At 42.6% G+C, this 27,597-nt stretch overlaps 3 protein-coding genes across 7 annotated transcripts in view; 1 reads left to right on the top strand and 2 right to left on the bottom strand.

Annotated features, from left to right (window-relative positions):
• LOC128793524 (uncharacterized) overlaps positions 1 to 27,597 on the top strand; it is a 64,599-nt gene that overhangs the window by 7,576 nt on the left and 29,426 nt on the right. The gene's annotated exons all lie outside the window — the stretch shown is intronic.
• Positions 4,115 to 9,050, bottom strand: PDP2 (pyruvate dehydrogenase phosphatase catalytic subunit 2). Of its 5 annotated transcripts, none has more exons than XM_053952791.1 (2): positions 8,922 to 9,050; positions 4,115 to 6,213 (listed from the first exon to the last, which is right to left on the bottom strand). In XM_053952791.1, exon 2 carries the CDS (start codon positions 6,156 to 6,158, stop codon positions 4,554 to 4,556), a length of 1,605 nt encoding a protein of 534 aa, XP_053808766.1. In that variant the 5' UTR covers positions 6,159 to 6,213; positions 8,922 to 9,050; the 3' UTR covers positions 4,115 to 4,553. The 5 variants fall into 5 exon arrangements, with proteins under 5 accessions (XP_053808766.1, XP_053808764.1, XP_053808768.1 ...); XM_053952789.1 differs by lacking the exon at positions 8,922 to 9,050 and adding an exon at positions 8,804 to 8,909; XM_053952793.1 differs by lacking the exon at positions 8,922 to 9,050 and adding an exon at positions 8,284 to 8,381.
• CA7 (carbonic anhydrase 7) lies at positions 14,873 to 24,653 on the bottom strand. The gene is made up of 7 exons (XM_053953164.1): positions 24,614 to 24,653; positions 22,440 to 22,637; positions 19,540 to 19,658; positions 18,386 to 18,481; positions 18,085 to 18,147; positions 16,927 to 17,082; positions 14,873 to 16,645 (listed from the first exon to the last, which is right to left on the bottom strand). Exons 1-7 carry the CDS (start codon positions 24,651 to 24,653, stop codon positions 16,523 to 16,525), a joined length of 795 nt encoding a protein of 264 aa, XP_053809139.1. The 3' UTR covers positions 14,873 to 16,522.

Below are 27,597 nucleotides of genomic sequence, written 5' to 3'. Positions count from 1 at the left end.
TTTACTTCCATTTATTAAGAGTTGCTTTTGTTGTGGAAAGTCCCCAGAGTTATAAACACTTCACCAAACTCAAGCTGCTTACGTCTACCCCTGGCTGAACCTTTGTGCTTTCTGACCTGGAACCTGGCATATTTCCCTAGGAGCTACATTCCAGTGCAGCAACCAAAACATTACATTTCATCCATTTAATAAAGACTGGTTTTAAGTGTGAAAGGAATATTTTTACTTAGAAAAACAGTGATCCCCCCTCACTAACTACAAAAAAATTTACAAAAAAAAAAAAAAAAAAAAAAAAAAAAAAAAAGACCCTCTCCCAACTCCAACTACATTTTGGAGGTCTAAATACCTATATATAACCAAGCATAATAATTTAGGAGTTCCAAAGTTGTACTTGAGTTCAAGGTGTAAATTTTAGGGAAGAAAATAATATTTTTCCTAGTATTTACATCCATGCTTAACCTCAAATATGTTATTTAAAAGCCATAATGCCCATAATTTTAAGACACTGAATTTGTGTGACTACTGTTGACTATTACTTCTCTTACTGCTGCAGAAATGAAGAACACAAAAGGTAAACAGAACTATCTAACCTAAACCAGAATGCCTGCAATGATGTTTATTCCAACAGATTTTTAATTTTGCAGGAGTTGCATCTAAATGTTCTCACAAATCTTCACATCATCGTGCTTGCAGGACCAGGTTAATGCAGTTAGTTTGCTCACATAAAAATTTTTGACTCTCCAAGTCACAAAATACTATTTTTATTAGTGCCAGTTAGCTCTGATTGCACTAATTAATGAAGCAATTAAGAGATGAAAATACCTACGATCCATTTCAAATGGGTACAATTTTCCTCACTGGAAGTGTATGGTGTACACATACTGAGAATTTGGAGTGACCAAATCTGGAACTTTGTTAAAATACATTGGATAGAAGACACAATTGAATTGCTGTCAATTCAGGCAATTTCAGGGTGCAGTAAGTTGTTGAACTCATACAACTTACCATGGTTGTAGTGGGTGAATTCATCACAAAACATTTTGCTGTGTGTACACAGTCACAGTTCAGCACAAACTTTAATTTCTGCAGTGACTTTAAAACGTGAATATTTCCTGAGTAAATATGCACATCTAATACTGCAGAGAATTGAGACTGAAAGGAATTGCAAGAAAACGCAGTATTTCAGCACAGTGTATACTTTATTCTGTTTGAGCAGCTCTTCAGAGCTGAAGATCCCTCAGGCTTGGTGGGAGAATCCCCCTCATTTTGATCAGGTACAGGTCTTTTGGATCACCTGGCACCAGCTGTCAGAGATCACAAAATGAGGGGTGACAGTATTGTCACCTTGTTCTTATGTGAGCATGGAAGTAGAAATGACTCTCAGTGCTTATGTGGCTCCAGCTGCTCAGCTGTTTGATGGGATGAATGACACAGGCCGGGTGCCACAGCAGCTGGCTGGGGTGTGGCACCTCCAACTGGCTGCTCCTGTCACCTGTGTGACAGCTACAGTGACACAGAGTGGATGTCCAGGGGCTCTGTGGCAAGAATCCATAGCTCTGTCATCTCACAGTTCCGGGCTATCAACTGAGAATATAAAACTCAGTGCTCTGATAAGAATGCCAAGTAACACCTTGCTTACCAGAAGGTTGTCTTAGACACGTGCTTGGCATCTCAGAGAATCAGCTTTGGCTTTCCAGAGTTCTCAGACACTTCTGCAAGGGTGGACTTTTCACCCTGCGGTTTTTCCATCCTAATTAGTCCTAGTTCACACTCTTTTTGTGGAGGGGGAGGAGTCTCTGGCAAATTCCTGTTTCCCTGTGTGCTTGCCCAGGGCAGTGGTGGAGTCACCACCCCTGGAGACATTTAAAGCCATGTGGATGTGGTGCTTAGGGACATGGTTTAGTGGTGGCCTCGGCAGTGCTGGGTTAACAGCTCGATTCAATCTTAGGGATCTTTTTCAACCTACATGATTCTAAGTATGGATGGATTGCCTTCACTAACAGCAACAAATTCCAGGGAATATGTAGCTGAATCAATGATTTGTATTTAAAAAACCAACCAACCAAACCAAATCAAACTTTTACTTAGTTTAACATTATCCTTTTTCACCATAAAGAATTATAGTGCTGTATGTAAAAACTGAGCAAACCTACCATGGAATGGGAAATAACTTCCTGATTTTCAGACACGTTCCCCATAACAATCACTACCAATTTGCAGGTGCAGTTACAACCTACACACAACAGTGTCTCCAGGAGTTAGACTTGAAAAAGTGCTGCAGTGACTCTTTCAAGAGATGACCTGGATATTGCCACTGGATGGTGAAAGGAACAGAACTTTGTGTTTATTTTATGACTAGACACTTGCTGCTTTGCTACAGTACTCTTGCAGCAGCAGTTTGGCTCTACATTAAATGTTTTCTAGACTATCTTCATAAGACAAGTCTCAGTTGACATTCCTTTGATAATGGTTTAGCACCTTTGTGCCTCTGGCCACACTACTAAGTAACTTCTCAATTAAGAGGTAGCTGAGAAATGCTTTTTCACTACTTTATGGCTAAATTTCAAGCAGTGAAGCTGCTGTAACTGATCCCACAAGAGGATTTGTAGGAGCAGAGCCCAGTGAAGCCAGAAGGGTCCAGGGATGCTGCTGAGGAGCTCCCCCCTCCTCACCCCCTGCCCTGCAGGCAGAGCAGCCCCCTCCTGAGGTTAACACAGGCCTGACCATCCCTGCCTGCCTTTCCTGGCAGAGGAAATCTCAGTCCCCACAGCACCAGCCCGGGGGATGAGAGCAGGGCAGCCTTCAAAGCAAGCTGGACCCCAGCACCAAGAACTTCAGCAACCTCTGCAGCATCTGGCACAAACCCCAAGTCTGCCTGCAGCCCTTATCACCCAGAGCTCAGGGGCAGATATCCTGAGGTAAATCCTGGTTTGCTGGTATCAAGGGGAATGTCTACTCATTGAATCTGCCTTCAGGTTGAATGGCTGGATGTATTCCAAAACGTACTAGACAAAAAAATAATTAACATTAAATTCAGAAGTTTTTTTAGGGATGCATTTAGTGATTGCAATTGTAGCACTGAATTACAGTCAATCCTGAATAGTCAAAAGCATGAATATTTTTTCAACAGTTTTATCTTCCTTCTCCTTCTAATCCTATCTTCAAAACAGACTTTTAAATGCCTGAAAAAAAAGCACTAAGAAATTTTATATTTAAGGAAAAGTACACAAAGAGCCCCAAATCCAAAAATGTTACCAGTTTAAGCCCCAAGACCTTGTCTACTTAAGGTCTTGAGGAAAAAAATAACTTTTTAATCTGCTAAACAGTAGGAGGATAATGCTTTTAAGTGAATTTAAGAAAAAAAAGCAGTATTTTTGTTTGCTCTTCTGCACCCATGCGAGTTCTTACTCAGCAGCAAAGAAGAGTAAACAGGTCTATATTCCCAGTGTGTACATCCTTGCGGGAAACAGTTCCTGTTGAGTGTAAACAAGGAAGAGGCACCAGAGAACACCATATGTAAAAGCTAATTTGCAAGCTTGGACAGCACTCTGGAAAGTGCAGTATAAAGGAAAACCATTGTAAAATACACTTTTGTGTATGTTCAGAGACTAAAACATACATTCATTAGGGAAAATAACTCTGTACCTATAAGGAGAAGCAAGAATGAAAGATTAAACCTATTTTGGAGAAGTATCAGCACTGTTATTTCTTCCAAGTTAAATCTGGAAAGAAAGGTGCTCTCTTTTGCTATATTTACTTTTAGGTGAATTTTTGAACTTCTAGATCTGACAAACAATTTAAATTATCAATACTTTAATAAAGAGTACATTGTTTAAGCAAAAGACTCAAATGCTTAAGTCTAGTACTGTTAAATCCTGAACAGGGAACTTTGAAGACCCTCATGTGTTTGAACTCTAAGCTGTCATACAAGTCCACACAGAATTAAGAGAATATGAATTCCCACTTGAAAAGAACTGCACAAGAAGATACAATTTTTCCCTTGCTTAAGGAAGAGAATCAGGAAAAGACATCTTTCCGGAGCTCTTTGAGCAGTCTTCTTTCATGTTGTTTTATAAATATGGGGCAATTTGTTAAAATATCTGACACATCCAAGAAAGGTTTGGTAGTTAATTTATTTAATTCAGTTACAGTGCTTCAACAGGATGCTACTCGCTCTCCACAAGAACAGAGCCTGACACTCCATGCAGCTACACCTATTATCCATCTCTATTAAATTGTACCAGTCTCAGTGAAATTTGCCTTGTTTGTTCATTGGAAAGTTTTACCAGAGGTTCTCATGGAATCAGAACTGGTCCACAATCTTTAGTTCAGTCACATTTCAGTAAGGTTTTATGAAAACATTTTTCTTCAGTGTATACAAACCTGGAAACCCAGGGAAATTTCACCTTTTAGAAAGTTATTTTCAAAGCCAGTAAGTAACAAAAATATTTAGGAACTTGCAGGCACTGGTAGCAGCTGCACTACCAGAGAGCGAGAGGAATGGTTCAGGATCAAAGTTCCCTAGTGATATTGAACTGCAGCAGTGCAAGGCTCTACTCGTGGCTCCTGTAGTAATCTTCAATAGTTTCTGAGTTGAAGTACACCACCGTGACAGTGATGTCGTCCCTGTACATCCTGGCCAGGTCCTCAGGTAGGGTCAGCATGGCAGCCAGCTTCTCTGGGTCAACCTCGCCGTACTCGTTGCTGCCGATCGCGTGCCGGATCAGATGGGTGGCGGTGTTCTGGTCCAAGGAGGCCAGGCCTTTGCTCTTCCTCTGCAGCAACAAGTTGTGCATGTAGCCCAGATTAACTGGTTTCTTAAAAGTCAGTGGTGGTTTCTGCATGTTGAGCTCTGTAAGGTGTCCAGCAACAAGTTTTACAACCTGCTCATTACTCAGCATCTCCCACAGCCCATCTGAAGCAATAACGAGAAACTTATCCTTGCTTCTTAACTTGTGGTATGTAACTTCAGGCTCTGCAGTTAAATAAGGGGGGGTATGGTAGTTTGGAGGAACGTACTGATAAATGTTTAGAGCCTCAACATCACAGCTGTTCTCGAGAATGCTGTGTTGCAATTCTTTACTCCATTTTAATTGCACATCTCCAAAAGCTCTGGAGGGCATGAGAATCCCCAGTAATCTGTCATTCACAAATAGGGTTTTCTCCTCAGATCTAGGATGTTCTCGCTTCATTCTTCTAATTTCAAATTCATCGTAGGCATTGTGGTCTCGGGTTAGAGGGAGAGTAGACCACGTTCCGTCTTCTTCACGGACCCCTAAAACTGCTCTGCAATCACCGGTGTTTGCCACATGTAGGTGAACACCGTCAATGTGAGCTACACAGGCTGTGGCACCAGAAAAAGCTACTTGCAGGGCAATATTTCTCATCAACTCATTTTCCTGAGGAGCCTGAACTTCCAGTGATATGTCTGAGTCTAATCTTTTGAATGCACAAATCATGGCTTCCTCCAAACTAAACCCTGGCTCAGTGTCCAGGTCCAGCAAGTGCTGCCAGTAAACCCGCAGGTTCTCAAAGTACTGCGAGGTGATTTCCTGGTACTCCACATCGTTGGGATGCTTGTGCCACTGCAGAATGGGCCGCACTGGTTTCATGGCCTCCACAGCCAGCTCGATCTCCTCCAGGCTCTGGCGGGGCATGAGGGACACAGCGATGTAGTGCAGCAGCCTCTCACTCACGGCCTGGGCGCAGGCGGCGCCCGCGTGGCCGTCGAACACCCCGAACATCATCCCCGCCGTCTGCAGGCACGTGGCCGCGCTTCGCCGGTCCTCTATGGGGCTGTTGGAAGCCAGCTGGTTGCTTTCAAATCTCAGCACGGAATTTGCATTCTTGCCATTCAAATCCAGTGTTCTGTGGGATAGTTCGCCTGCTCTGAGTATGTCGTTGATTTGTGCCGGAGACAGCTGGAAAGAAAAATGTTCTTCTTCGGTGGAAGTGTGCCGGAATGCTTTGGGAAAGGAGAAAGTTCTGTCTAAGCTGCAGCTCCCAGCAGGGTAGGGACATGTTTTGGAGAAAATAAGCTTCCATTTGATCTTGTTTCTATTTGGGATACAGATGGAGTACCAGCGTCCTTTCCCTTGTAAAATAATGCTGCTTCTGGCTGAGCTTAAAATCCAGGATGATACAGTTCTTGACATCATAAGTCACTCCAAAAATGGAGCACCTTCCTTCAGTAACACAGAATGTCCTTGCAGCCTGAAATATAAAAGGAGGAAAGGGAAAATAATTAGAAAGTTCATAAGAAGCTTTCCATACAGAAGTTCAAAAGCATATCTAGAGCTCTCAGAAACATTAAGAACTTCTTTCCAAAAGAGATTGCTATGGATAAAGGCATCTTAAAAATGACACAATTTCCATCACTTAATTATAACCAAGGATATGACTGCTCCTTTTAACTCATCAGAAAAGATAATTTCTACTTTCCAGACAGGGTTTTTTTTCTAATTGTGGCAAGAATAAGAAGAAATGGCAACATTGCGAGAAATGTTATTGGAAACTGCACAACGAAACGCCTCGTCTGACATGACACAGAACAAACAGATCCAACAAGCTTGAAATCTAGAACTTAAAAGTGACAATTATTGCATAACTCTCAAAAAAGCCTGCTAGCGTACAACTCTATTAATAGACTCAAAACTTCAAACCCAAGAGAAGATAAGTACTTCAACCCTGTGGAAAGACTGAGAGATGTGGCCAGTTAATGATTTATGTGAATTACCATGATCCTCACAGCTAGAACAAGCTAGTCTACTTTTCCAATTCTGTTACAGCTTATAAGCTCAGCTGTTCTTTTTTTTACCTTCAAGGTCTTAACCAACCCTCAGGCAGGCAGGATCTGTTACACAGCTGAAGGGAAATTCTACTGCTGGCTAATTAATGCTTTTTTTACAACATTGTGCATTCTGGTGCAGTGAAAGCTATAAGACATTGACAACGTTTGCAGGTTCACAATTTGGCTTGTTCATTTGGAGAGCAATTAGAACAAGCTGCAGGGAAGATCTCTGCTGCCAACAGCACTGAAACCTCAGGCATTTCAGCAGCTGAAGCTCTTCAGTTGTCATGGGGGAGGTCTTCACATTGTCTCCTGCTTTCAATAAGGTATTCCAGCTGTGGGATAGTGCTAAGTACAACCAGATGTTCACTCACAACAGAATTTTTCCCCATGGAATTAAAAAACCTCACTGTGTGGCAGCACCGCAGGTACAATTACTCCCAAAAGATCCCACTAGCAGCCACTGAGAACAAGAGAGTTCTCTGTGAACTTTCAAACACTTTGAGGTGGCCTGTGACACCATTTGCTCAGGCTAAAGACACTACATGCTGCTACAACACCAGTTTTTTAGCAGGACACTTCACAAGAGATGACAAGAAACCAGCCAGATCAGATGAGTGGAAATGCTTCCAAGAAATCAGCAGGAAGTAAAAGTCACCTTGAGCTATTCTGAACAGAAGGCCTACTGATACAACCCAAGAACTGCTGAAATACTGTTTGGAACCCAGAGCAATGTGTCAGAAAACATTTCTGAAGTGTGCTACCCATACTTAATGCAGAAAAGAGCAGACAAGCATTCCAACAGACCCCACCACTATGATTCTGGTGACCTAGTGAGAACAGGCAAAGACACAGCATAATTTCACTGCTGATGTCAGGAGAGGAGACGGAAAAGGCAGTGCCACAGTCCAGGCTCGCCTGCAGTCTCCTGGGACACTGCATATCCCAACACACACAATGCCTTTTGTTATCCTACAGAAAGAACACAACCAAAATAATAGGAAGACAGCTGACACTACCAATTCCAGCAACAGCTAAACCCAAAAGCACCTACAGCACAAGACAAGCCAAGGTTTGCCAACCTTTTTCAGTCCATTCACTGTTCTGTTTTTCCTTCATTCTCTTCCTGCCCCTCTCAGCCACATGAGATTGAAACAAGGATGACTTTCACATACTTGATCAAAAAGCCGATGGAGACAGTGTTGTAAAGAAACGTCCCGCGTTCACACCGGCCGGCTGACAGCGCGAGGCGCTGTGGTTTTCCGCCCAGCAGCAGTCACTGACACCGGTTAGCCTGCGCTTGCCTAAGGTCGGGTAGCGCTGACGAGCCCTTGAGCTCCTTGTGCCAGCCCTGCTCCCTGCATTCCCATCCTCGGGGTCCTCCGCAGCCGCAGTGTGCAGACGCTGCTGCCCAGGACGCCCCCGGTAGCGGTGCTAATTAAAGCGGTGTGCTAAAGACCATTATGTAAGAGCCAATTATTACATAAACTCACTCCCGCTCCAGCGCCGGCACTGCCTCCCCCGGGACGCGGTGTCCCAGCGGGGCCCGGGCCGAGCCCGGCCAGCCCCAGCACGGCCCGCAGCTGCCGGCCCGCACAGCGCAGCAGCGCCCGCTTTTCCCAGTGAACCAACAGACACCCGTTACATTTCGATTTACAGCCCCTCTGAGATCCCCACATTCCCCTCACTCCTCCTCCGGACACTGCCCACACCCACCCCTCATCCCACACATATCCGGCACACACCGACCCCTGCCCCGCCGCCTCCGCACTGCCCCAGCCCCACACACCGACCGCCCCCTGCTCCCCAATACCCTGTACCCCCACACTCCTGTCCCGCACACACCCCTCTGCTCCCACACACCCGCCCCGCACCCGGCACACAGCCCGTCCCCCGCATATACACCCATCCTGCCCCACACCGCCCTGTGCCCCGCACACACACCCCTCACCCCGCACACACCCACCCCACACCGCCGCTGCCGCCGCAGCCCGTGCCCCGCACAACTCCCACCTTCCCGCTTCCGCACAGTCGTCGCGCCAGGCCCGGCTCCGCTCCCTGTGCCCCGGCACGGCTGCCCCGGCGGTGGCCGCTCTCTGCCCGCCCCGTCCCCCGCCCCCGGCGCACCCACCGGCCGAGCAGCCGCCAGTCGAGCCCGCCGGCCCCGCGCTGCCCCCGGCGGGGCTGAGGGACGGCGCTGACCGACAGCCCCGCCACCCAACCCGCCCTGCCGCGAGTTCCCGTCAGGACACGGCGGGGCGGGCGCGGCCCCGCCCCTCCGCCATGTTGTGCGCGGCGGGCGCGGCCGCCCGGCTTGAGGGGCCCCGGGCCCCCTCGGACCCGGCACTGCCCCCCTGAGGCGCTGAGGGAGCGCCGGGCGCGGCCCCGGGTAGCCCAATAACGAGAGCAAAAAAAGGAAGCGAGTGACGCGTGTTAGGAAGAAAAAGCACCAGCAGGGGTTTCTTCCTCATTAATAACATTTAAAACCACGCTGTTTCCTTGAGGGAGGACCCCTCGGCTTTTCGGATTTTTTTTTTTTCCAGTACGATTCCACACCCTTCAGCGCAGAAGACCCCGGCTGGTGAGGCTCAAAATCTCAAAGCTCTTTCATAATTAACTCGCCATATAAATTATGGAGAACAAAAGGGCTCGTTTTGCTGACTGCCCGGTTTTTTGGTTTCATATGACTGCTTGTCTCAGATAACATTTCCACTGAGCGGTTCTGAGCCCGGTAACGAGGAGAAAGAATGGGCCCAAAGTGCATGGAGGTTAATCAGTAGTTACTGATGTTAACGCAGTGGTTACTAAGTAGTCCCTGCTTTAAAACCTCTAACAATCATTTTTGCAAAAACAGAGGCTCGCAAGTCACAAGAGGATTTGATATGATTAGTGCATTTTTAAATTCGCCTGCCTTCTTGTACTGAAGGATTTTTAGTTGAGTAATGTGGTGCAAGTATCCTAGATGAGATGAGCGTGTTTCCAGGTTATCTCATGTGGAAAGATGCCAATCATCTTCAATGACTCTGAGCTTTCACTTGTTTCTTGTTTTTATTAAAAACAATAGTTTCACGTTGTGTGGAAAAGCATACCAAAAAAGTAGTTAATCTTAACAAAAAATTTCAGAACAATATTTTAACACATGCAAAAAACAAAAAAACAAAAAAACAAAAAAAAAAAAAAACAAACAAAAAAAAAAAAAAAAAAAAAACCACAACACACCAAAAAAATTGTTAACACAATTGTTAAAAATTGTTAAACATTTTAAGTTTGACATATAATTATTTTATCTGCCTGACAAATCTGAGCTGAAAGAGGCCACCCACAGCAGCCCTTACCTGCATCTCTCTGCTCTGTGCAGTGCTCAGATACACCAACAGCAGCTTAGGGATCTCCCCAGGGAATGGTCCTGGAGCCTTTGGGCACCGCTCCAGGGATGCACAGGCTGGGATTGTTGGGGTGTCTGTGCAGGGACAGGAGCTGGACTCAATCACCCTTGTGGGTCCCTTCCAACTCAGGATATTCCATGATTTAATGATTCTTCCTTCTGCCCTACCAATTTTCAGCTTTTGTACCATTTGAAGCCTGACACAGCAGCCTGAAGACAAACCTGACTGCTCTGAGTTTCCTGTGCTCCCACCATGGTTAAATGCTTCTCTTCAGCTGAAAACTGTAATTTATTGCTCACATGCCCATGCAGTAATTTCATAAATTCACATGCATAAGCTGAAGTGACTTAGGAACCATGTACATGGAGGTGAAGCAATTAACAGTCCTGCAGGAGATATCCCTTTCACTCCACACTTTCTAAACACAAGAAGGAATACCATACTGAAGGTACTTGACAGGGCAGAATATCTAATTGAGATTTCTGCTTTGGACTGTTTGATTATGCTGATGAACTGAAATTATATATAATTAAAGGGAAAAAATAGTAGAAATTCTACTCTCTGATATCATCTGAGGAAATAAATTGTATTGCTCAGGCTTGCAGTGGTTATGTCTTTAGGAATAGCTAATAAAAATGGCAAATTTCTGTAGCAATGGTGCTTGGTTGCCATAGTGCTCTATGTTCTTAATTTGCATTGAAAAAATTAGAACTCTACTTTATTTAAATAAAACTTACTTGGTTTTGACTTTGTTGATTATAGGTGAGCAAACTTTAGTCCTGTACCAGAAGAAAATCCTTACCTGTATTTATAAGAAAATGAGTCTAATTCCAGGTATTGTATTAAGGTACAGCTATATGGTAAAATATAGCAGATCCTATATTTAGACTTTTTTCAAGGAACAACCTTGTCTGCTGACTTGTACAGTCAGCAGCTCTGGTATTCTGTGGAAATACATTCTTGAACTAATTTCTGTATTCTTGTTTAGGCCAGACTGCACTATTTGGGGTTTCCTTCTTCTTTCCCATGGAATATTATTTTTCCCCCTGCTTCTTTGTTTGGACAACTGGCTGTGGCTACTTTGGTGCAATTTAAATATCTTCTGCTTCCAGAGGCTGCAAACAGCTGCCCCTCATCCACACTGCCTTCACAGCAGGTGCTAGCATGGATTACTTTCTGTGACCTCGTTGATATTCATGAAAAGTCGGTGACTCTTGATGCTTTGTAAACATTTCTTGTTATGGGGACACACAAAGATCAGAAACCCTAAAGCCAGATATACCTAAAAAAGCAAGTTAAAAATTGGACTAATATTTCTAACAAATAGCTAATGCTTTTTGTCAAAAAACTGACCAGCAGCAAAAAGTTTGAATCCAAAGAAAATTAGTAAACTACTACTAAAAGTAATTTCCTAGTTTTCAGAAGTTTTTCTGCAATTAAGAGACTCAGCCTAGTGATACAGATTAGAAAACAGCAATAGATCCAAACCCTTTGGAAACTTGTGAACATGCAAAGGAAGGTGGGTCCTTTGGACGAACTGTCTCTCTGGCCCATCTCAGAGAACACAGACTGAGTTTGGTGCTTTTTGCACAAAAAGCTCTAAAGTCTAACAACCAGCTTTTGGAAAGGAAACAGCACCAGCCCAAAAAACACCTTCCTGCTGAGCACCTTTAAGAATGTGCCCTGTTTGCTGGCTGTATCTTGCCCTGTGAATAATGACATTTCATCTGCTGTATATTACATTTTGGATTTTCACAAAAGGCAAATTGGCACCACAGATGCCGAAATCTCTTATTAGAACCACATAAAACCCACAAACAAATGGAGAAATGAAGGAGGCTCTAGGTCTGTTAGAGCAACTGCACTTTTGAGTTTGGTTGCAGCTATTTCCTGTCTGATCTTCATAAGTAATTGAAACCAAACGCTCAAATGCTAGGAAAGAAGGCAAGCTGCAAGAAACATAGATGAACAGAGGTAAACACCATGGACAATTAATTGTAGGAAAGCTGCAATTCCAGCTCTCCAGCTTCATTTAGCCTCTCCTGTTGCAGCAGAGGCTCAGCAGTGTCTGGAGTTGCGGGGGTTAATCTGAAGACCCAGTTTAAGTCAATGTAATTGCACTGGTGCAAAGGTCTTTCCAGTTGCTGTAATGGGATCTGAATGCCACATGGATCATTTCTATTGGATGTTGCTTAAAATGGTTTTAGTTAAACAAACAAATGTTCATGAAGGTTCTGTACCACTGTAAAAGTAAATTTACATTTCTTGGGGTCAGTTTTCAAGTCCAGGAAAGTCTTGTGTCTTGGGAAGAAGTGCTCATGGGTAAAAAAAGTGATTATATTCCTTTCCCCTCTCTCCTCCTTCCACCTTCTCCTCCTCCAACAGACAAACAGGATGAGCTGGCTCCTAAATTTTATTTAATATTCCACTGAGTCGATATGAAATTAAATGATTTGCATTACTATTTTGCTGTTCACAACCTGGAGTAAGATGCTGAAATTTTACTAAATGTCAAATGCAGTGCAGGTAGCAGCATAAATGGAACATCAGAGGAGTGAAAGTTCCCTGACTTACAGCTGTGCAAGTCAGTCAGGTTCCATATTCTGTTGTGCTTTCCTCGGGGTAAGCAAGAAAAGTGTGAGAGCCCCACTCTCCCAGGCAGAGCAGAGAGAGTCCTTCGATGCTTGGTGCTGTTACTAAATGGTTGCTTCTGCATGCAGAGGAATTCAGAGAGGAAAGCAGCTACACTGAGGTATAAGATAACACCCCATTTTCTTCAGGCTTATCTGTGTTTTTTCCTGAAATATTCCCTTTTTTATCTTTCTGACCTTTGAACTCTGGCAAGAGCACTATCTGGTGTTGAGGTACCTCACAAAACCTTTCCCCAGTTCTTGTATTTGGATTAATTTACCCTCATCATGAAACTTATCTATATAAATCTGCTACATCATAGCAACTGTATGATGGAAACTGCCTAAAAATCTTTCTGCTTGCAAGAGATTGGGGAAAAACCCCAAAGTTGAACTGTAACTACAGCTATTAAAGTTTAAAAGCTAAAGTTAAAAGAGTGTGCAGCTCATCAAGCAGAGGACCTCTCTGCTCAGCAGTGAAATGAGTAACAAAAAATGGTAACTGGTTTATGGAGTTTTTTTTGTCAGACTGATTTTTATCTGAGGAAGGAGTTTCAATGACTACATATACAGAGCCAGCAAGGGGTTTTCAATGGCAATCACTCATATCTTTACAAATAATTATTGTCAGAATTAAATTCTCTCATCTGTTGTATTTTGACTGAATGGGTCTTAACAATTGTTTTAAGCATCGTGGCAAGAAAGAGAAGGAGAGCCACTAGATGGCATTTTTAATCTAGCTTTTATCACTGTGCAAGTTCAGTTGCTGTTCTAAATGTGAGGCCTCTGTTCTCTCAGTCAGGATGGTTGCAAGCCCAGGAGAAGGTAGGTGAACTCTTGCTGGAATAATTACAGTCAGCTCCCATTTTTTAAAAGGTAAGGATAGCTCATGTTTTAGAATTGTTCAGTCTCAAAATAAATGAAGTGTATTAAATAGGTGTTTATCCAATACAATAGTTGTGGCTTTTATTGGATGATCAGGATCTCAAAAAACAAAGGATATAAAAGTCCTTTATATTTTACTTCCCTGTGGTAAAAAATAGATCATGTTCTTCCATACAACAACTGAAAAAAACCCAACCCAAACAACCAAAAAACCCTGTAAGCAAAATCAAATGTATTTCTGCAGGAAGGTACCATTCAGTTTCTCCCTGGAACTGAACACCTTGGGGCAATGCAGCATTTAAAGCTGAACTTTTACTGTGTAACTGTGTAAGCTAAACATTATCCTGCTGTTCATGAATAAACCACTCTCAAAGAAATTTAAGTACTGTGTGCAAGGTCACAGCCGACATGTTCTGGGCATAAATAAACTTTTTTTTAGATTGAGGGGTTGGAGTTGGGGAAAACTGGACAAAGTTTCAGTGCACAAGCTCTCTTTACCTCTTGTGAGAGACAGGGAGCAGAAACTTCCACCTATGCCTAAAATGAGAGGAGAACACTGAAAATGCTGAATTTGACCTGCTCTCTGAACACCTGTACTAATATTAATGCAGCAGTGTTGGAATAGCTTGATTATGGTACATAAGGTAAATAATATTGGTTATATTTTAATCAAAAGTATTTTAAATTTGCCCCGATACATTTTTTGCTATCAAAACGTAAGGTTTTTTGAAAGACTTTTTACATTTTAGAATGCATCTCTTAATGTAAATTTTAACAGCAACATAAGTTTCATGATAATTGAACTCTAGGCAAGAAGTCATTCAAGGTATACAGTATGTTATAACTTAAGTGAAAGGATTAAGCTGAAATAGAAACTGTTAATCCCAGAAGATTGCAAGAACTGTGATATAGACTAAAAAGGTGTCAGAAATAATTTCTAGAATTTAAAAACATGTCCACAAACTTGGGAGGGATAACTCTTATCTGTACTTAGATCATTCCACAGTAGCTTAGGGAAAGTTTCTGTAGAACTGAAGATAAACAGTCAAAGCATTCCTTGATCCAAAAGAGATGCACCTGTTGAAAACAAACAATTTCTGTTAATGCAAGTCCAAGAAAAATGATGCTGTAAGTAAGGAGAGGTGGGTCTTCTCAAAAAGAAGGATGAAGATATGCACACATGATTTTAAAGTCTCATTTATTTAATTTGTTAAAGAAATTAAGATACATTAAATAGAGTTTCTACAATACCGGTTTGCATTACTAGCAAAGTTCATAATACATTCATAATAGCTAAAACCATTGCATTTTGTAAGGATTTTCCATTGCCTTTAGCGTTTCCTGGATAGGAATCTCACATCTAAAACAATGCTGAATTAGCCCTCACAACAGCCCTGTGAGGTAGAAGTCAGTGTTACCCTCTTTCTACATAAGAGGAAACTGAGAATCAAAGTTTTAGGTCAGTGTACCAGAAAAACCGTGGAGATTTGAGGAGCAGAATTCCAGTCTTTCGCTCCTTGTACTGTGCTTCACACCTCATGTCATCCTTCCCTGGAGAAAGGGGAACAGCCACAGCAGCTGCTGTTCTCCCTTCTCCCCACTTTCCTTGGCCTTGTACATCCTGATTTCTCCATCTCAGCTGACAGAAAGTGATCAACATCAGCAATGTCTACCTGAACTACACAGACAGAACAGGCCATGTGAGGCCCAGAACTCAAGGAGCTGGGAATTGACTGTGGGTAGTCACAGAGAACATCACAGTATTGAGTACCAGAGTCAGAATTTTGTCACTAAGCTGCAGAACCAACACATGGCTGTTCTAAAGCAATTTTGCAGAGGTAAAAGGATTCAGGAGTGCTGAAGCCTCATGTGTGCAGGGAGCATCCCTGCCAGGCAGCCTGGGGGCAGGGAGGCTCTGTGCAGCAATGCACACTCAGGGCAGACAAGATCTACCCATGTAAGGTCCCTAAAGGAAACAAAATACCTGCTCTCTGTAGGGCAGACACTGAAGGAGGTCATATTGCAGAGCATAGCACTGAGCTGAGGTAGAATCTGAGCAAGTGAGGAACACAAACATACCTGGATCGCTACAGAGGAACTCTTCAACCAAACTGACCCTGACCAGGGCACTGTGGTCCTGTGTTCTGTATGGGCTGAAAGGACAAATACCTAAATAACACCGCAGTAAACTGCTCTGCTTTTCAACACAGCATTACGTTGTAAGATAGCATCTTAGAACAGTAGATTTAAAATATATATTTAATTTTCATACCAGGGCCTAGTTGAGGCAAGTAAAGAACTTTTCTCTAGTGCTATTCATACATGCTGTGTCATCAGGCACCAAGAATACAGTGAAAGCAATCTTTAAACCAGAGCTCAGCAAATGGTAACAACAGATCAGTAAGGAAAATTTAAGTCAAATTTGTCCAAAATTCTTGATTACTATTTCCTCATATATTAAATGAGACAAGTAGAAATTGTGGTCATCAGCATTAGTAGATCACTACACAATTTTCCACTTCAAGTTGGATTCCATATCAAGTTGTATTTTAATGTCATTTTAATTTTATAGAGTTTCAGGTCTTGGATAACAGCCTAGTTCACTCAGCTATCCCTTATATTAAATAGTGCTGGTTAAAAAGATGCCATTTCTCCAAAGAATGAGCACTTCAAATAAAATAGAAAGCCAGAAGATTGTCCACGTCCAAGCAGAGGGTTCTTGGAAATGCCTGTCTTGTGTGTTCCATGAGTGGTCTGTAGACCAGAGTTTCTGTTTAGAGTATCTCATGTGTGGAAGCTCTTGGATATCTCAGGACCATTATCAGTTTTCTTCAGGCCTTGAAGGAAGCTCGAACAATTCTCCCCTTCAGAGGCTGAGGGGGGCGAAAGTTATTGGCCATTTGGATCCTCTGGTCTTCCTCACCGGTGAAGAGCAGCATGCGGAATTTCTCCAGCTGGAAGTTCAGGGGAAACAATTCACCACTCAAGAGGGCAATCAACAGTATTTTTTTTTTTTTAATAGGACTAAAAGGAAATATTCAGTATATTTTAATCAGTTAATGGAACAGGTTCAAGCAAAACTCCTAGAGTGTATAAATAGAAAATAACAGAAGCCCTGAGGATCGAACAGGCCAAATATTCAGAGACTTTTAACTTAGCCTCGTTTCAATTCAAAACAGTCTTTGCCTGCTTATCCAGCATTGAATGCTACAATAACAGAGTATCAGAAAGTTACCTGTTTCACAGAGATTCTTATAGGTTCTTTCAGCACTATCCATGTCACACTCTCATTAAGGGGTGGGGTTGTCAGAGAACCGAGGTATGTCCAATAATCTAGACTCAAGGGCAGGAGACATTTAGGGTTGAAGCCTCTAAACTGAGCTTTTGTTCCCTGGGAAAAGAAAATAGACTTTAAATGTATCCTTTTACTTTTAAGTGCAGGTAAAAAAACTTCTTTGAAAGAGAAGAAAATGTTAAAGTAACACTAAAAATAGGGGAAAGGAGAATTCTGTAAAGGTTTGGCTGCCTTATAACTGTTAGCCAAAAGTAGATGGCATGTGTGATGCCTAATGCTGGCTTACCGGACTTTGAGGTCTTGCACCATTGTCTCTACCAAAATTCACCTCTTGTCACAACAGGCCCAAAAATAATGCAGGAAGTGTGTTCTGTATGTAGTGTTCAGTGTGAGTATAGATAATATCATGGCATAAGTCCTTGTTTCATTACTTTCTCGTCTGTTTTAGTAGGGAAATTTAAATCCTATAGTCATTGTCTGCTATTCTAAGTATTTGCTTAAAAAAAAAAAAATCAAACCTTCAAATCTAGAATTAGAGGAAGATGCATTGATAGAGGAAGGTACATCAACCAAAAGATTGGTAGAAATAGAAGGGGGTGCTGCCTAAAGTAGCGATTGCCTTAAGTACCACAGTCTAGAGAAATGTTCTTCAGCCTGTAGGAGCATCCAAAAGGGTCTCAGTCACTCAGAAACACCTCAGGAACAAACCCTGGACCTCAGTGAGATCATCCCTGACAGAGCTCTGCAGCAAAGACAAACAAGCAACTTCAACTTGTGCCAGCAGAGGCTCAGTGGAAAAGGATTATTTTGCTGAATCTAAGAGCTGAGTCTCAAGGGTCAGGGAGCTGTAGATTTTAGAGTTTTTGGGAAATTCAAAACCTCTGGATGACCAGTGGGGTCAGCATGGCCTTGTGAGGCACCTGAGATTAGGAAAATAATATGAACTTTGGAGGGGAAAAAGAAGCTACAACTACAGTTATATTCTAGTTATGGGAGGATCTGTGGGCAAGTGATTTTTCATTTTTGGCTCAAAGATGTACATGAGCATGATTGTTAAAAGGATATCCCAGAAGCAAATTTAAAGAGCTTAGAACTTACTTTAAATTTTACCATGTACAAAGCATCAGTGAGTCTGTTCATACTGGCATGTTCTTTTCCAATCTAAAAGAATGGAATAGACAGGTTAAATAAGGACTACAACTATGCTTTAATTAGGGGTTGTTTTCTTACCCAAATCTTAACATTCCTACCAAAGTTTATCAGCAATTTGTAATGCATTAATGCTTCCAGTAAGTAATCTGTTTTCCTTAAGCACTTCTTAAATATGTGGCATAGTCCTCAAACATTTTACAGCATAATGCTTTTTATCATGTAAACATGCTATTTTTGCAGTTCTTACCTCCAAGAAAACACCAACTACTGCCAAGCCATCTGGAGCTGCTGCTGCCTCTCCAAATGTTGCATATTTTCTGGCATTCCAATGTACTAAGTGGAGCTTTAAAGAAAAATAACAAATAAGAATTAAATTAGTAATCAAAGTTATGAACGTGGTTTCTCATTGATAGCACTAACAGTTATTCATAACAGAACAGTTTTGTGTCAAAGGCTTTGCTGGAAACGTGAAGAAGTTCAATCCTTTGGACAGGTCCATGAGTGTGGGCAGGAACCAGGCAAGTGTTTTTCTGTAACAGCCCACACGGGGGTGGCATGGCCAGGCTTTGGGAGTGGGAGGGTACAGGGGTGGCTTCTGTGAGAAACTGCCAGAAGCTTCCCCAGCTCGTGATCACAAGGAAAGGACCAGGCTGGAGCAGCTCCTGAAGGACTGACTGTACCCATGGAAAGGACCAGGCTGGAGCAGCTCCTGAAGGGCTGACTGCACCCATGGAAAGGACCAGGCTGGAGCAGCTCCTGAAGGGCTGACTGCACCCATGGAAAGGACCAGGCTGGAGCAGCTCCTGAAGGACTGACTGCACCCATGGAAAGGACCAGGCTGGAGCAGCTCCTGAAGGACTGACTGCACCCATGGAAAGGACCAGGCTGGAGAACCTCAAGGAGCTCACTGTCTCCTGTGGGAAGGACCCCACACTGGAGCACTGGAAGATGTGAGGAGCCCTTCCCCTGAGGAGGAAGGAGCAGCAGAGACAACCTGGGATGAGCTGAGCACAGCCCCCATCCCCTGCACCACTCGGGGGAGAGGTGGAGAAAGCTGGGAGTGAAGATAAACCCAGGAAGAAAGGAGGGGCAAGGAGAAGCTGTTTTAAGATTTAGTTTTTATTTGCCATTATCCTACTCTGATTTGGTTGTTAATAGATTTTTTTTTGTTTTGCTGTGTCAGTAACTGGTGAGGGAGCTCTCCCTGCCTTTATCCCGACTCACATGCCTTTCCTTATGTCCTTATCTCTCCTCTCCCCATCCAGCTGAGGAGGGCAGGGATGGCTGACCTACCCATGGTGAGCAAGGAATGAGAATCCTAATTCTGCCTGCACTGCAGACAAAGTCATGAGACAACATCATTTGCATGAAATAATCTCATCTGTGAAAACACATCCTTACCTCACAGGGAAAAGGTTTTCCATCAATGGTGTGCTCTGATCCCTGGCTGTGTGTGGTGCCCCAGTGGAAGTGGAATTGCTTTAGCCGGAATGGATTCTGAAAGGGCCCTCCACTGATTGCTGGGCAGAAGAATAAAAAGAAGAAATAAAATTCAGGAGAAGAAAGCTTAAGCATTCTGGCTTTTTAGCTTCCTGCTAGTTAAACTAATCACCGTTGGCGCAATAGCGGAAAAAAGCCAGCAGGCTCTCCCAGCTGCCAGCATGCAAAAGATGCATCATCCAGGCATTTAAGAGGGATGGATTTACTAATGGAGTGCATCAAAACTCATTTGAAAATGTAAATTAAAAACACTGTGTGGCTATCTTTAGAGAATTTGTAGCTTTCTTGAAAGAGCATATTTGACACATGAAGATGTGGTAACCACCTTATGCCTTTAAACACAATAAATACAAAACACAATAAATACAAGTGGAACAGATGGAGTAGCCCTGGGAGAGGGACCTGGGGGTGCTGTGGGTGAGAACTGGCTCTGCTCCAGCCCTGAAACCCCCCTGCCCTGGGCTGAGCCCCAGCATGGGCAGCAGGGGAGGGGATTCTGCCCCTCAGGTGAGACCCCACCTCCACCTGCAGAGCTGCCCCAGCCCTGGGACCAGCACAACCGGGACCTGGAGCTGCTGCAGAGAGCCCAGAGGAGGCACCAGGATGAGCAGAGAGATGGAGCAACTCTGCTGGGAGGAAAGGCTGGCAGAGCTGGGATTGTTCACCTGGAGAGGAGAAAGCTCTAAGGAAACCTTATACCCTGAGCATCAGCTAGACAGGTCAGCTAAGCATTTCCTTCTTACAGTATCTTTACTTCCAGTGGAGTTTATCTATATTCTATTTCCTTTAAATACCTGATCCCATAAAAGAGGAAATATAATAGCTGGCACTTCACATGACACCACTTAACCTCAAATCACCTTCTAAAGGTAAGGAAATGCCACAGAGACACTTCATACATCATTTAGAAATAACACCTAAGCACAGAGGAATGTTTAAGATGCCACCTATAGAAGATATTTTATCACAGCATCAGTAATCCCTGTAATTTTATATGCCACCAAATCCAATACATTTTGCCCAACAGACCTCAAGAGCTGATCAGAGTCTCACATTAAGAAAATTAAAATTACATTTAACATCTGTAAAGCTTGTATCCTCAGTGCAGTTCATAACATTTTATTTAAAGAGTGAAAGCTGGGGCTTGTGTGGTGCTACCACATGTACATGCTTTCAGCTGGCCTGTATGCAGGAAACTGGCCTTGCCAAAGCAAAGGTTGTAGTATTAATTAAGGATATAAATACTGCTAGCATGTTTTTCTAAAGTTAGCAAAAGAATGCATCACCTGTCCCTAATATTTTAAGAAATTTAGCTATTATGGATTACTGTCAAAATTCTATTATGTCATTTATGCAGATCTTTGAGTCACTAGATCTATTTCAACACAACGAAAAGCAGTTTAAACCATGTTTCCCACTCCTAGCAGTCATCTTCCTTGAAAAAGTGCTATTGAAACAAGACATGCTTAGTGTAGAAAGGGTCTCATTCCTGGCAGGTGCTTTGTGCCTCTAAATTCAGAGTAATAGATGTTAAACTTCTGAAGCTGAATGAAGTTCACTGTTACACAGATACAGTTCAGCTGAAAATTGCATTAAAGTAATTACCAAACTAAGATAATACTTCCAGAGAGGTTTTACAAACTCTATTTATAGGGTGACATTCTGAACAGATCTGTGCAGTAAAAATGGAAAATGCTCACCCAGTCTTCTTTGCAAATTCAGTAAAGATAAGATGCTTAAAAACTTGACCATCTCATTGGGCAGGTTCTTGAATTCATTCCGGAAGAGAAATTTTAAAACAAGATATCTGGAATATTAACCTTTAGCCCTTATTTCAAAGGGTTACCAGGACAGACAAGCCACTTCACAGAAAAAGTAATTTGTTTTCAATAGCAAGATATCCTATTTAGCTTGCATCAATCAGCACACCCAAAAGGAAGATGAAATCAGCTGATAGGTTTAAAAATTGTTCCAGTTCTTTTTGTTTTGTTTTTTCTAATGTACTCTTCCTATTTATCAGCTGCTTTATTATCTCTTATTTGAATGCTCTTCCCCTACCCCCAGATGTAAAAGCACAGTCTACCATGGAAACAGACCTAACAGAAGAAATAATCAATCACTTAAAGAATTTACATTCTCTGCCAAGGGCTGAGACAAGAATAATGTACAACTGCAGACAGTCCAACATCCAAAGTTGGCTGCTACCAACTCAGAACCCAGAATAAGCTGAAGATTTTCTAATTTCTGAAGAAACCAAAGTGCTACAAGTCAGGGAGGAAAAAAATTGCAAGGTTACAGTGACCTATCCAGGTACAAACTGGTACAATAATTATGAGGACTGTGCTGCATGACCCAGCTCTGCTTATCCTCTTCCCTTCCCTGTGGGTGGGAGCTGAGCACTGGGCCAGAGCTGGCACGTGAGTTGGCATCTTTGATTGGGGTGATCACAAACCAAGCACCGAGGAGCTTATATCCCTGCTCTGGGTGCTGGATGTGGTCTGGCAGTGCTGGAGAGATGCCCAGCAAACTTCAATTCTCATCTAAAAGAAAAGGACTGCAATCAAACTTCTCATTTTCCTGATGCAAGAGCTTTTCCTACTGAAGAAACATGTATTGATCTGTGATATTGCATTGCTAGAGAGGCTCCAAGTGAAGACAAAATATAAATGGCTGCAGTCACATGCCTTGTTCTAAACTGAAATTATACATCATAGAAGTTACTCTGTACAGAATGTACTTAATTACTTCCACCACTAAGTCCCAAGCTGGTGTTCTGAGTTAGCTGGCCGTGCTAGTCTCACCTGTCCTGTCATCAGTGTCCTCAAACTCCACCATGACGGAGTGGCCGGTGTTGGAGATGCTGAGGGAGGTGCAGGACTCGTAGGAGATGACAAGCGGCTGCAGACTGGGGTCATAAACTGCCCGTGCAGAGTCGATGTCGATGGGGGACTGGCGGTTCCCCTGGGCAATGGGGTAAGCTTTGTGCCACTCAGAAGGGCCTTCAACAGCAAGCAAAGGAAAGCAGCATTATTTCCTTCCCACCATACACACAATGGTCCTTATGGGCTTTCAGGAGGCTTCCTCAGCAAGAGTGACTCCAGTGTTTGGAATGTGAGAAATTAATTTAAATTCTAGGCTGGTGTGGTTTTATTAGCACAAGCAGGCTCCAACAAGATGGGGATTCAAATATCTTGTCCAGAACACACCAAGGAGATCATGGCACATCAACACTGTCGTACCCCTAGTCACTTGTGCCAATCTCTCTCTGCAGAGGTTGCAGTTACCTTGATAAGGTGTTCCAAGGTGGGTACAGGTGTAAACATTTGCATGCACAAACACACTCCCCAAAGAAAAGGCATTTAATTCTCCCTGGGAAAGAGAGTATAAAAGCTCCAGCAATTCAAATTAGATGCAGATGACTCAGTCTCTTAGCTACTGACTATGCAGTTATTTTTAAAATAATTTTATGACTGCAGTAAATCTTTAAGACAGCTCCATTCTTCACTCATGCCCCTTATGGTATCTTTCTAACCTGAGTGAAGGATACAGGATGATAATTAACACTTTGAGACTTCCTGACCTCAATGAAGAGGGGGAAAAGCCCAATTTAATAGCAGAACTCTGCTGCCAGAGCTGGAAGACTCTTAAGCCATTTGAGATAACAAAAGCTTATCCATATAAAATAATTCCTTTTTCTTATGGCTCATTTTCTACTTTGCTATGGTAGTGAGTTGCTTCTGTGCATGAAGTATAACAGTAACAATTGTACTTCGGGATTCTCAAGAAGCACATTTTTAATTGTAGCAATCTCACATACTTCCACAAGGGGAAGTTTTTTTTTAAATCAAGCACAGGTATTTAGCCTCCTTGAGTTTACATAACACAACAGTGATCTATTACACTGTTACTTGGCTTTGACACTTTCTGCTAAGCTTATAAAATAATATCTTTTCTCAGCCTGCATAGAAAGCAGATTTAAGAATTAAATGCTCTTGCACAAGCTAAGGCAACATCATTCAGCTCTCACAAACTTCATAAGAGTATCCATGGCTCTATTACGCCTAGCTACAAGCACAAATACATAACATTACTTACTAGCACTAACCAGCTTCACTTGGTATTCAAACTTGCTTTCAGACTCACAGAAACTAAAGGAATTGCTGTTAAAAAAAGAGACTGGCCCCTGAAGGTTATCCAAAAGACTCTTGTTGGACACTCAGCAGCTAAAATAATTGCTGCAAGGAGAGAGACTCCTGCAAGTTATGCAATTGTTTCATTGGCCAGCATCAGTCACTCATCCACCCTGTCGGTAAAGGATCCAGGCACTACATGATGCTACTGTGGCAATTCTTCAGGAGCTCCACATCCCCCCTTGTGCTGTGACACACACATCCTTGGAGGTGGGAAGCAAAGGAGGAGGACTAAATTAAAAACTGTCAAATCAGAAAGCATAACTTGTTCTGTAAGAGATCTGATACTGATCTGTACAATTTATTGATGTACTAGACATACATAACATATAGCTTATTTTATTCACTTTTATGAAAGCCTAGATAGCTCATTTCAGCAACTGCACAGAATTAGGAGATCTATTACTGCTCTACTAAATCTTCTTTACCTAATAGAATTGCTTTTGGAGAGAGATACAGGTAATCTTTTTTATAACAGCATTTTGGAAAGGGACCCATCTGTAATATCTGCAGTCTGAAAAAAACCCAAAGCATTCAAACTGCTTCCCTCAGTTTAGGAATGTTGATTGCAACACTGAAAGGCAGCAGATGTAAACTTGCACATCTTTTGGTGCCACTTTCTGGGTGCTATTGATGATCAATAAAGTAATTAATTACCTGCTGTATATACTTGATTCTTGCAGACATCAAAATGCAGGCAGCTCTGCAGGGCTCAGGCAACAGCTCTAGAAAGAAAACGAGTGGGGGAAGACAGAGAGATGCAGCACAGAAATGCCATAACCTACCGTCAGCCTGCCCATATCCCCAACTGTGGTGGCCAGTCATTTTGGGAGCTGCCCCTGCTTGGCTCCAGCTCCCTGAGCAGGGCACTGCTGCCTACCTGCCTTTATAGCGGCTCCCCGTGGGATAGGGTCAGCCCCTTAAAGATACAGAGCAGCCAAAGCAATTCCTGCAGGACAGGGAAAGCTCCCGTGTTCTCCTGCTCCAGCCTTGCTGCTCCTGATCTGCTCCTGTTCCTGCTCCTGCTCCCCCTATTTGCTAAGGCAGTACAGGTGAAGGAAAATGTAAAACTCAGATAACTGAAGTCTCAGGACTTAGAGAGAAAGCCAAACTGTGGATCAAATTCAGGAAAAACATCAGTGTTTTCTCATTCTCTGTCCCAAGGAAGGAAAAGCCATAAGGTGCTCTAAGCATCAGGACAGTCATGCGCAGGTGGGACCTGCCCGTCTCACATCTCTGTTCTGCAGGGAGAAACATCAGTGCCTCTATTCTGAAACCTTCCTGCCAGCTGCAAAAAAGAAATGGTGTTTTCACCAGATCTGTAATTAATCACAATTGGTGCTTAGATGAGATGAAGAACATTCTCATCTTGGAAAAAAACTTCTTGTGCTATTTTTAAACAAGGTACAAATCAAACAAAGTAAGGATGAATTGACAATCTGATTTTAATTTTGCAACTTTAAAGAAACATTTTAAATGGACAAAATTAAAAGCATGGTTATATTAAGGACAGAACATAGCAGAGACAGAACTCCAGAGAAAGGAGTTGATCTGTGAAGTCTCAGTTACCTGGAATGATCCAGTAGTTGTCTGCACCCTGCTAAAGCCACGGAGAGGCTACAATGAGACACCCAATCTGCAGCTGTAAATTGTCTTAAGACATCTCTAGGGCAAGGAAAAAGGCTCCTTCATTGTAATTTTGTTAGATCTGAGGAAATCTCTCTGTCAAGGCTACATTTTCCAAACATATTGATTTTCACAAAGCCAATAGCACACAAAAATAGGGATTCTTCTATTATGCAATCAAGAATATGGAAGGAATAAATCAATAAGAGCATTTTATGCAACTTTTATGTTGTTGTACTGCCTTGTAAGTATTAATTTTCTTTTTCAGGAGGTTTCCATGATAGTCAGCTATAAAACCTTTTAGAGCTGCTGATGCCAGCTAAATCACTCACAGAGGGATGTAAACTGCTGCAAAGGTCTCCACAGGGGAGTTCTACAAAGACTTACTCAGGTCAGCTCCTCAATTTGTTCCTGTCAAGCTGCTGTGACCCGCTCAGGTCCCTGGCACAGACACTGAGTACGGCTGCATCCCAACAGTCTGGGAACACAGGCCCTTGTGGGCACCCAACACTGGAATTAGAACCTTAAAATACCCACTCAGATGCAGAGTCAGGAAAGCTGCTCTAGGGAGAAGTACAAAAAATACCAACACAACAGTGGAAAAAAATGAAAGAGGGATTTTGTGCATTAAAAGAGCAGACCATAAGCTGGGGAAGTCCATGTGCAAGACAGAGAATGCTGAGCAACTGTTTTCAAGAGAAACATCAACACTGGGCTCAGGTGAGCCCACAGGGCACAGTGGCACTGCAGTGCCCAACCTGCACTGGGCACCATCGACCCCTTCAGCTTTTATCTTCTCACTCAAACCCACACATCTCTCTGCAGATCTGGACTACAAACACATGGCACACGAAGAACTCGGGGACAGTGAAAATATCCTGAAGACGTGGCAGGAAGCAGACTCCACAAAATGGAGGTTTAAATGGGTGGATTTAGAAAAGTGGAAGGGGGGAATGACAATACCTGAGGCGAAAGGAAAGAGAGCCTGAATAAAACTTTAGCTTGTAGAATATCATTAGTAAATGATAGTCAGTGTGTGTATGACAACTTAATGTGCTTCCAACCAAGTCAGCCTTCTTTCTTTATGAGGAAAATATTAAATTTTCCTTTAATATAAGGTAACAGTGCTGCTTATACAAATATCACATTATTCTTTAACCCTGATATCTCTGGATATTGGCTGACTCTAGGAATGTGTTTTACTGATTCTGTCCTCAAATTATCATTTATCACTTCAAAAGCTGCAGTCATCATGTAATTCTGTTCTGTTTTACTAGTTTGAATCCAGGACAATTACATCACACTTGTGAACTTATGGAAGTGAGGACAACAGAGTGGTAGGTGCTTAAGGTGTGGATTTCTCCAAGGCTGAGCTAAAAGTGACATGATTTCCACAAATTTCTCCTGGGTGATGCCATGTCAGAAGTGTCTGCTTCGCAGTGAGTGACAGGAAGACGTAACTCAAATCACTACAGTAAGATGTTTCAAGTTACCTTAAAACAGAAATCTGTCTTCCTCAGCCTTCTCACTTAGGGTTTTATTATCCTTTGCCAGCAGTGATGAGAGAACAGAGCAGCAGCCCAAATACAGGGGTTCTTCTGAACCTGTCACCAGGTTGAGATACAGAACTAACAACGAATGCTTCAGGTTCCCCACCTTTATGTATAGAAATAATTTTCTTTATGATTTAATTGGAGCTCTCTTTATTAAAATTCCTGTATAAGGACTAACCATTATGGTTAGAAAACTCCAAGATTGGAATGCTGAACTGAAGCTGGACATATTTAAGCTTTGCAGTTTTGAGGAAATTGGGGATTTTAATCTCTCAGGTTAAATGTCTCTGTAATACTACAGGTCTGGAGTTGTTGGGAGGTTGTTGCACATGGAGATGTCACTTGAGGATAATGCTTCTGATAAATATTACTGCATCACTGTAGAGGGGCAGAGCTGCATTTTAAGGTATGTAAGATGAAGTAAGAGTTATTTGGTTCCAAGGTGAATGGCTCAGTGGCACTCTAAGTGTATTAAGTAACTTGGCAATTACATCTGCTGACATCATGGTGACACATTTGAACAAGGTGTCATGTGTCTTCTTTAATGCACCCCAGAGTGTCTGGTGTGTCACTGCATGCCAACAAAGCCA

This window comes from Vidua chalybeata, chromosome 11, assembly GCF_026979565.1.
Source record: "Vidua chalybeata isolate OUT-0048 chromosome 11, bVidCha1 merged haplotype, whole genome shotgun sequence".
Classification (NCBI taxonomy): domain Eukaryota; kingdom Metazoa; phylum Chordata; class Aves; order Passeriformes; family Viduidae; genus Vidua; species Vidua chalybeata.
Note: the sequence above shows the minus strand (reverse complement) of the source record. Positions and strands in the feature narration are given on the sequence as shown.

Excerpts from the sequence above, each read along its gene's own strand:
- PDP2 (XM_053952791.1), bottom strand. The coding sequence starts at position 6,158 with ATGATGTCAAGAACTGTATCATCCTGGATTTTAAGCTCAGCCAGAAGC.
- CA7 (XM_053953164.1), bottom strand. The coding sequence starts at position 24,653 with ATGACTGGCCACCACAGTTGGGGATATGGGCAGGCTGACG. Across the intron at positions 19,659-22,439 it reads GGACACTGATGACAGGACAG|CAATCAGTGGAGGGCCCTTT; the intron begins GTGAGACTAGCA and ends TCTTCTGCCCAG. Across the intron at positions 16,646-16,926 it reads TAAGAATCTCTGTGAAACAG|CTGGAGAAATTCCGCATGCT; the intron begins GTAACTTTCTGA and ends CTGAACTTCCAG.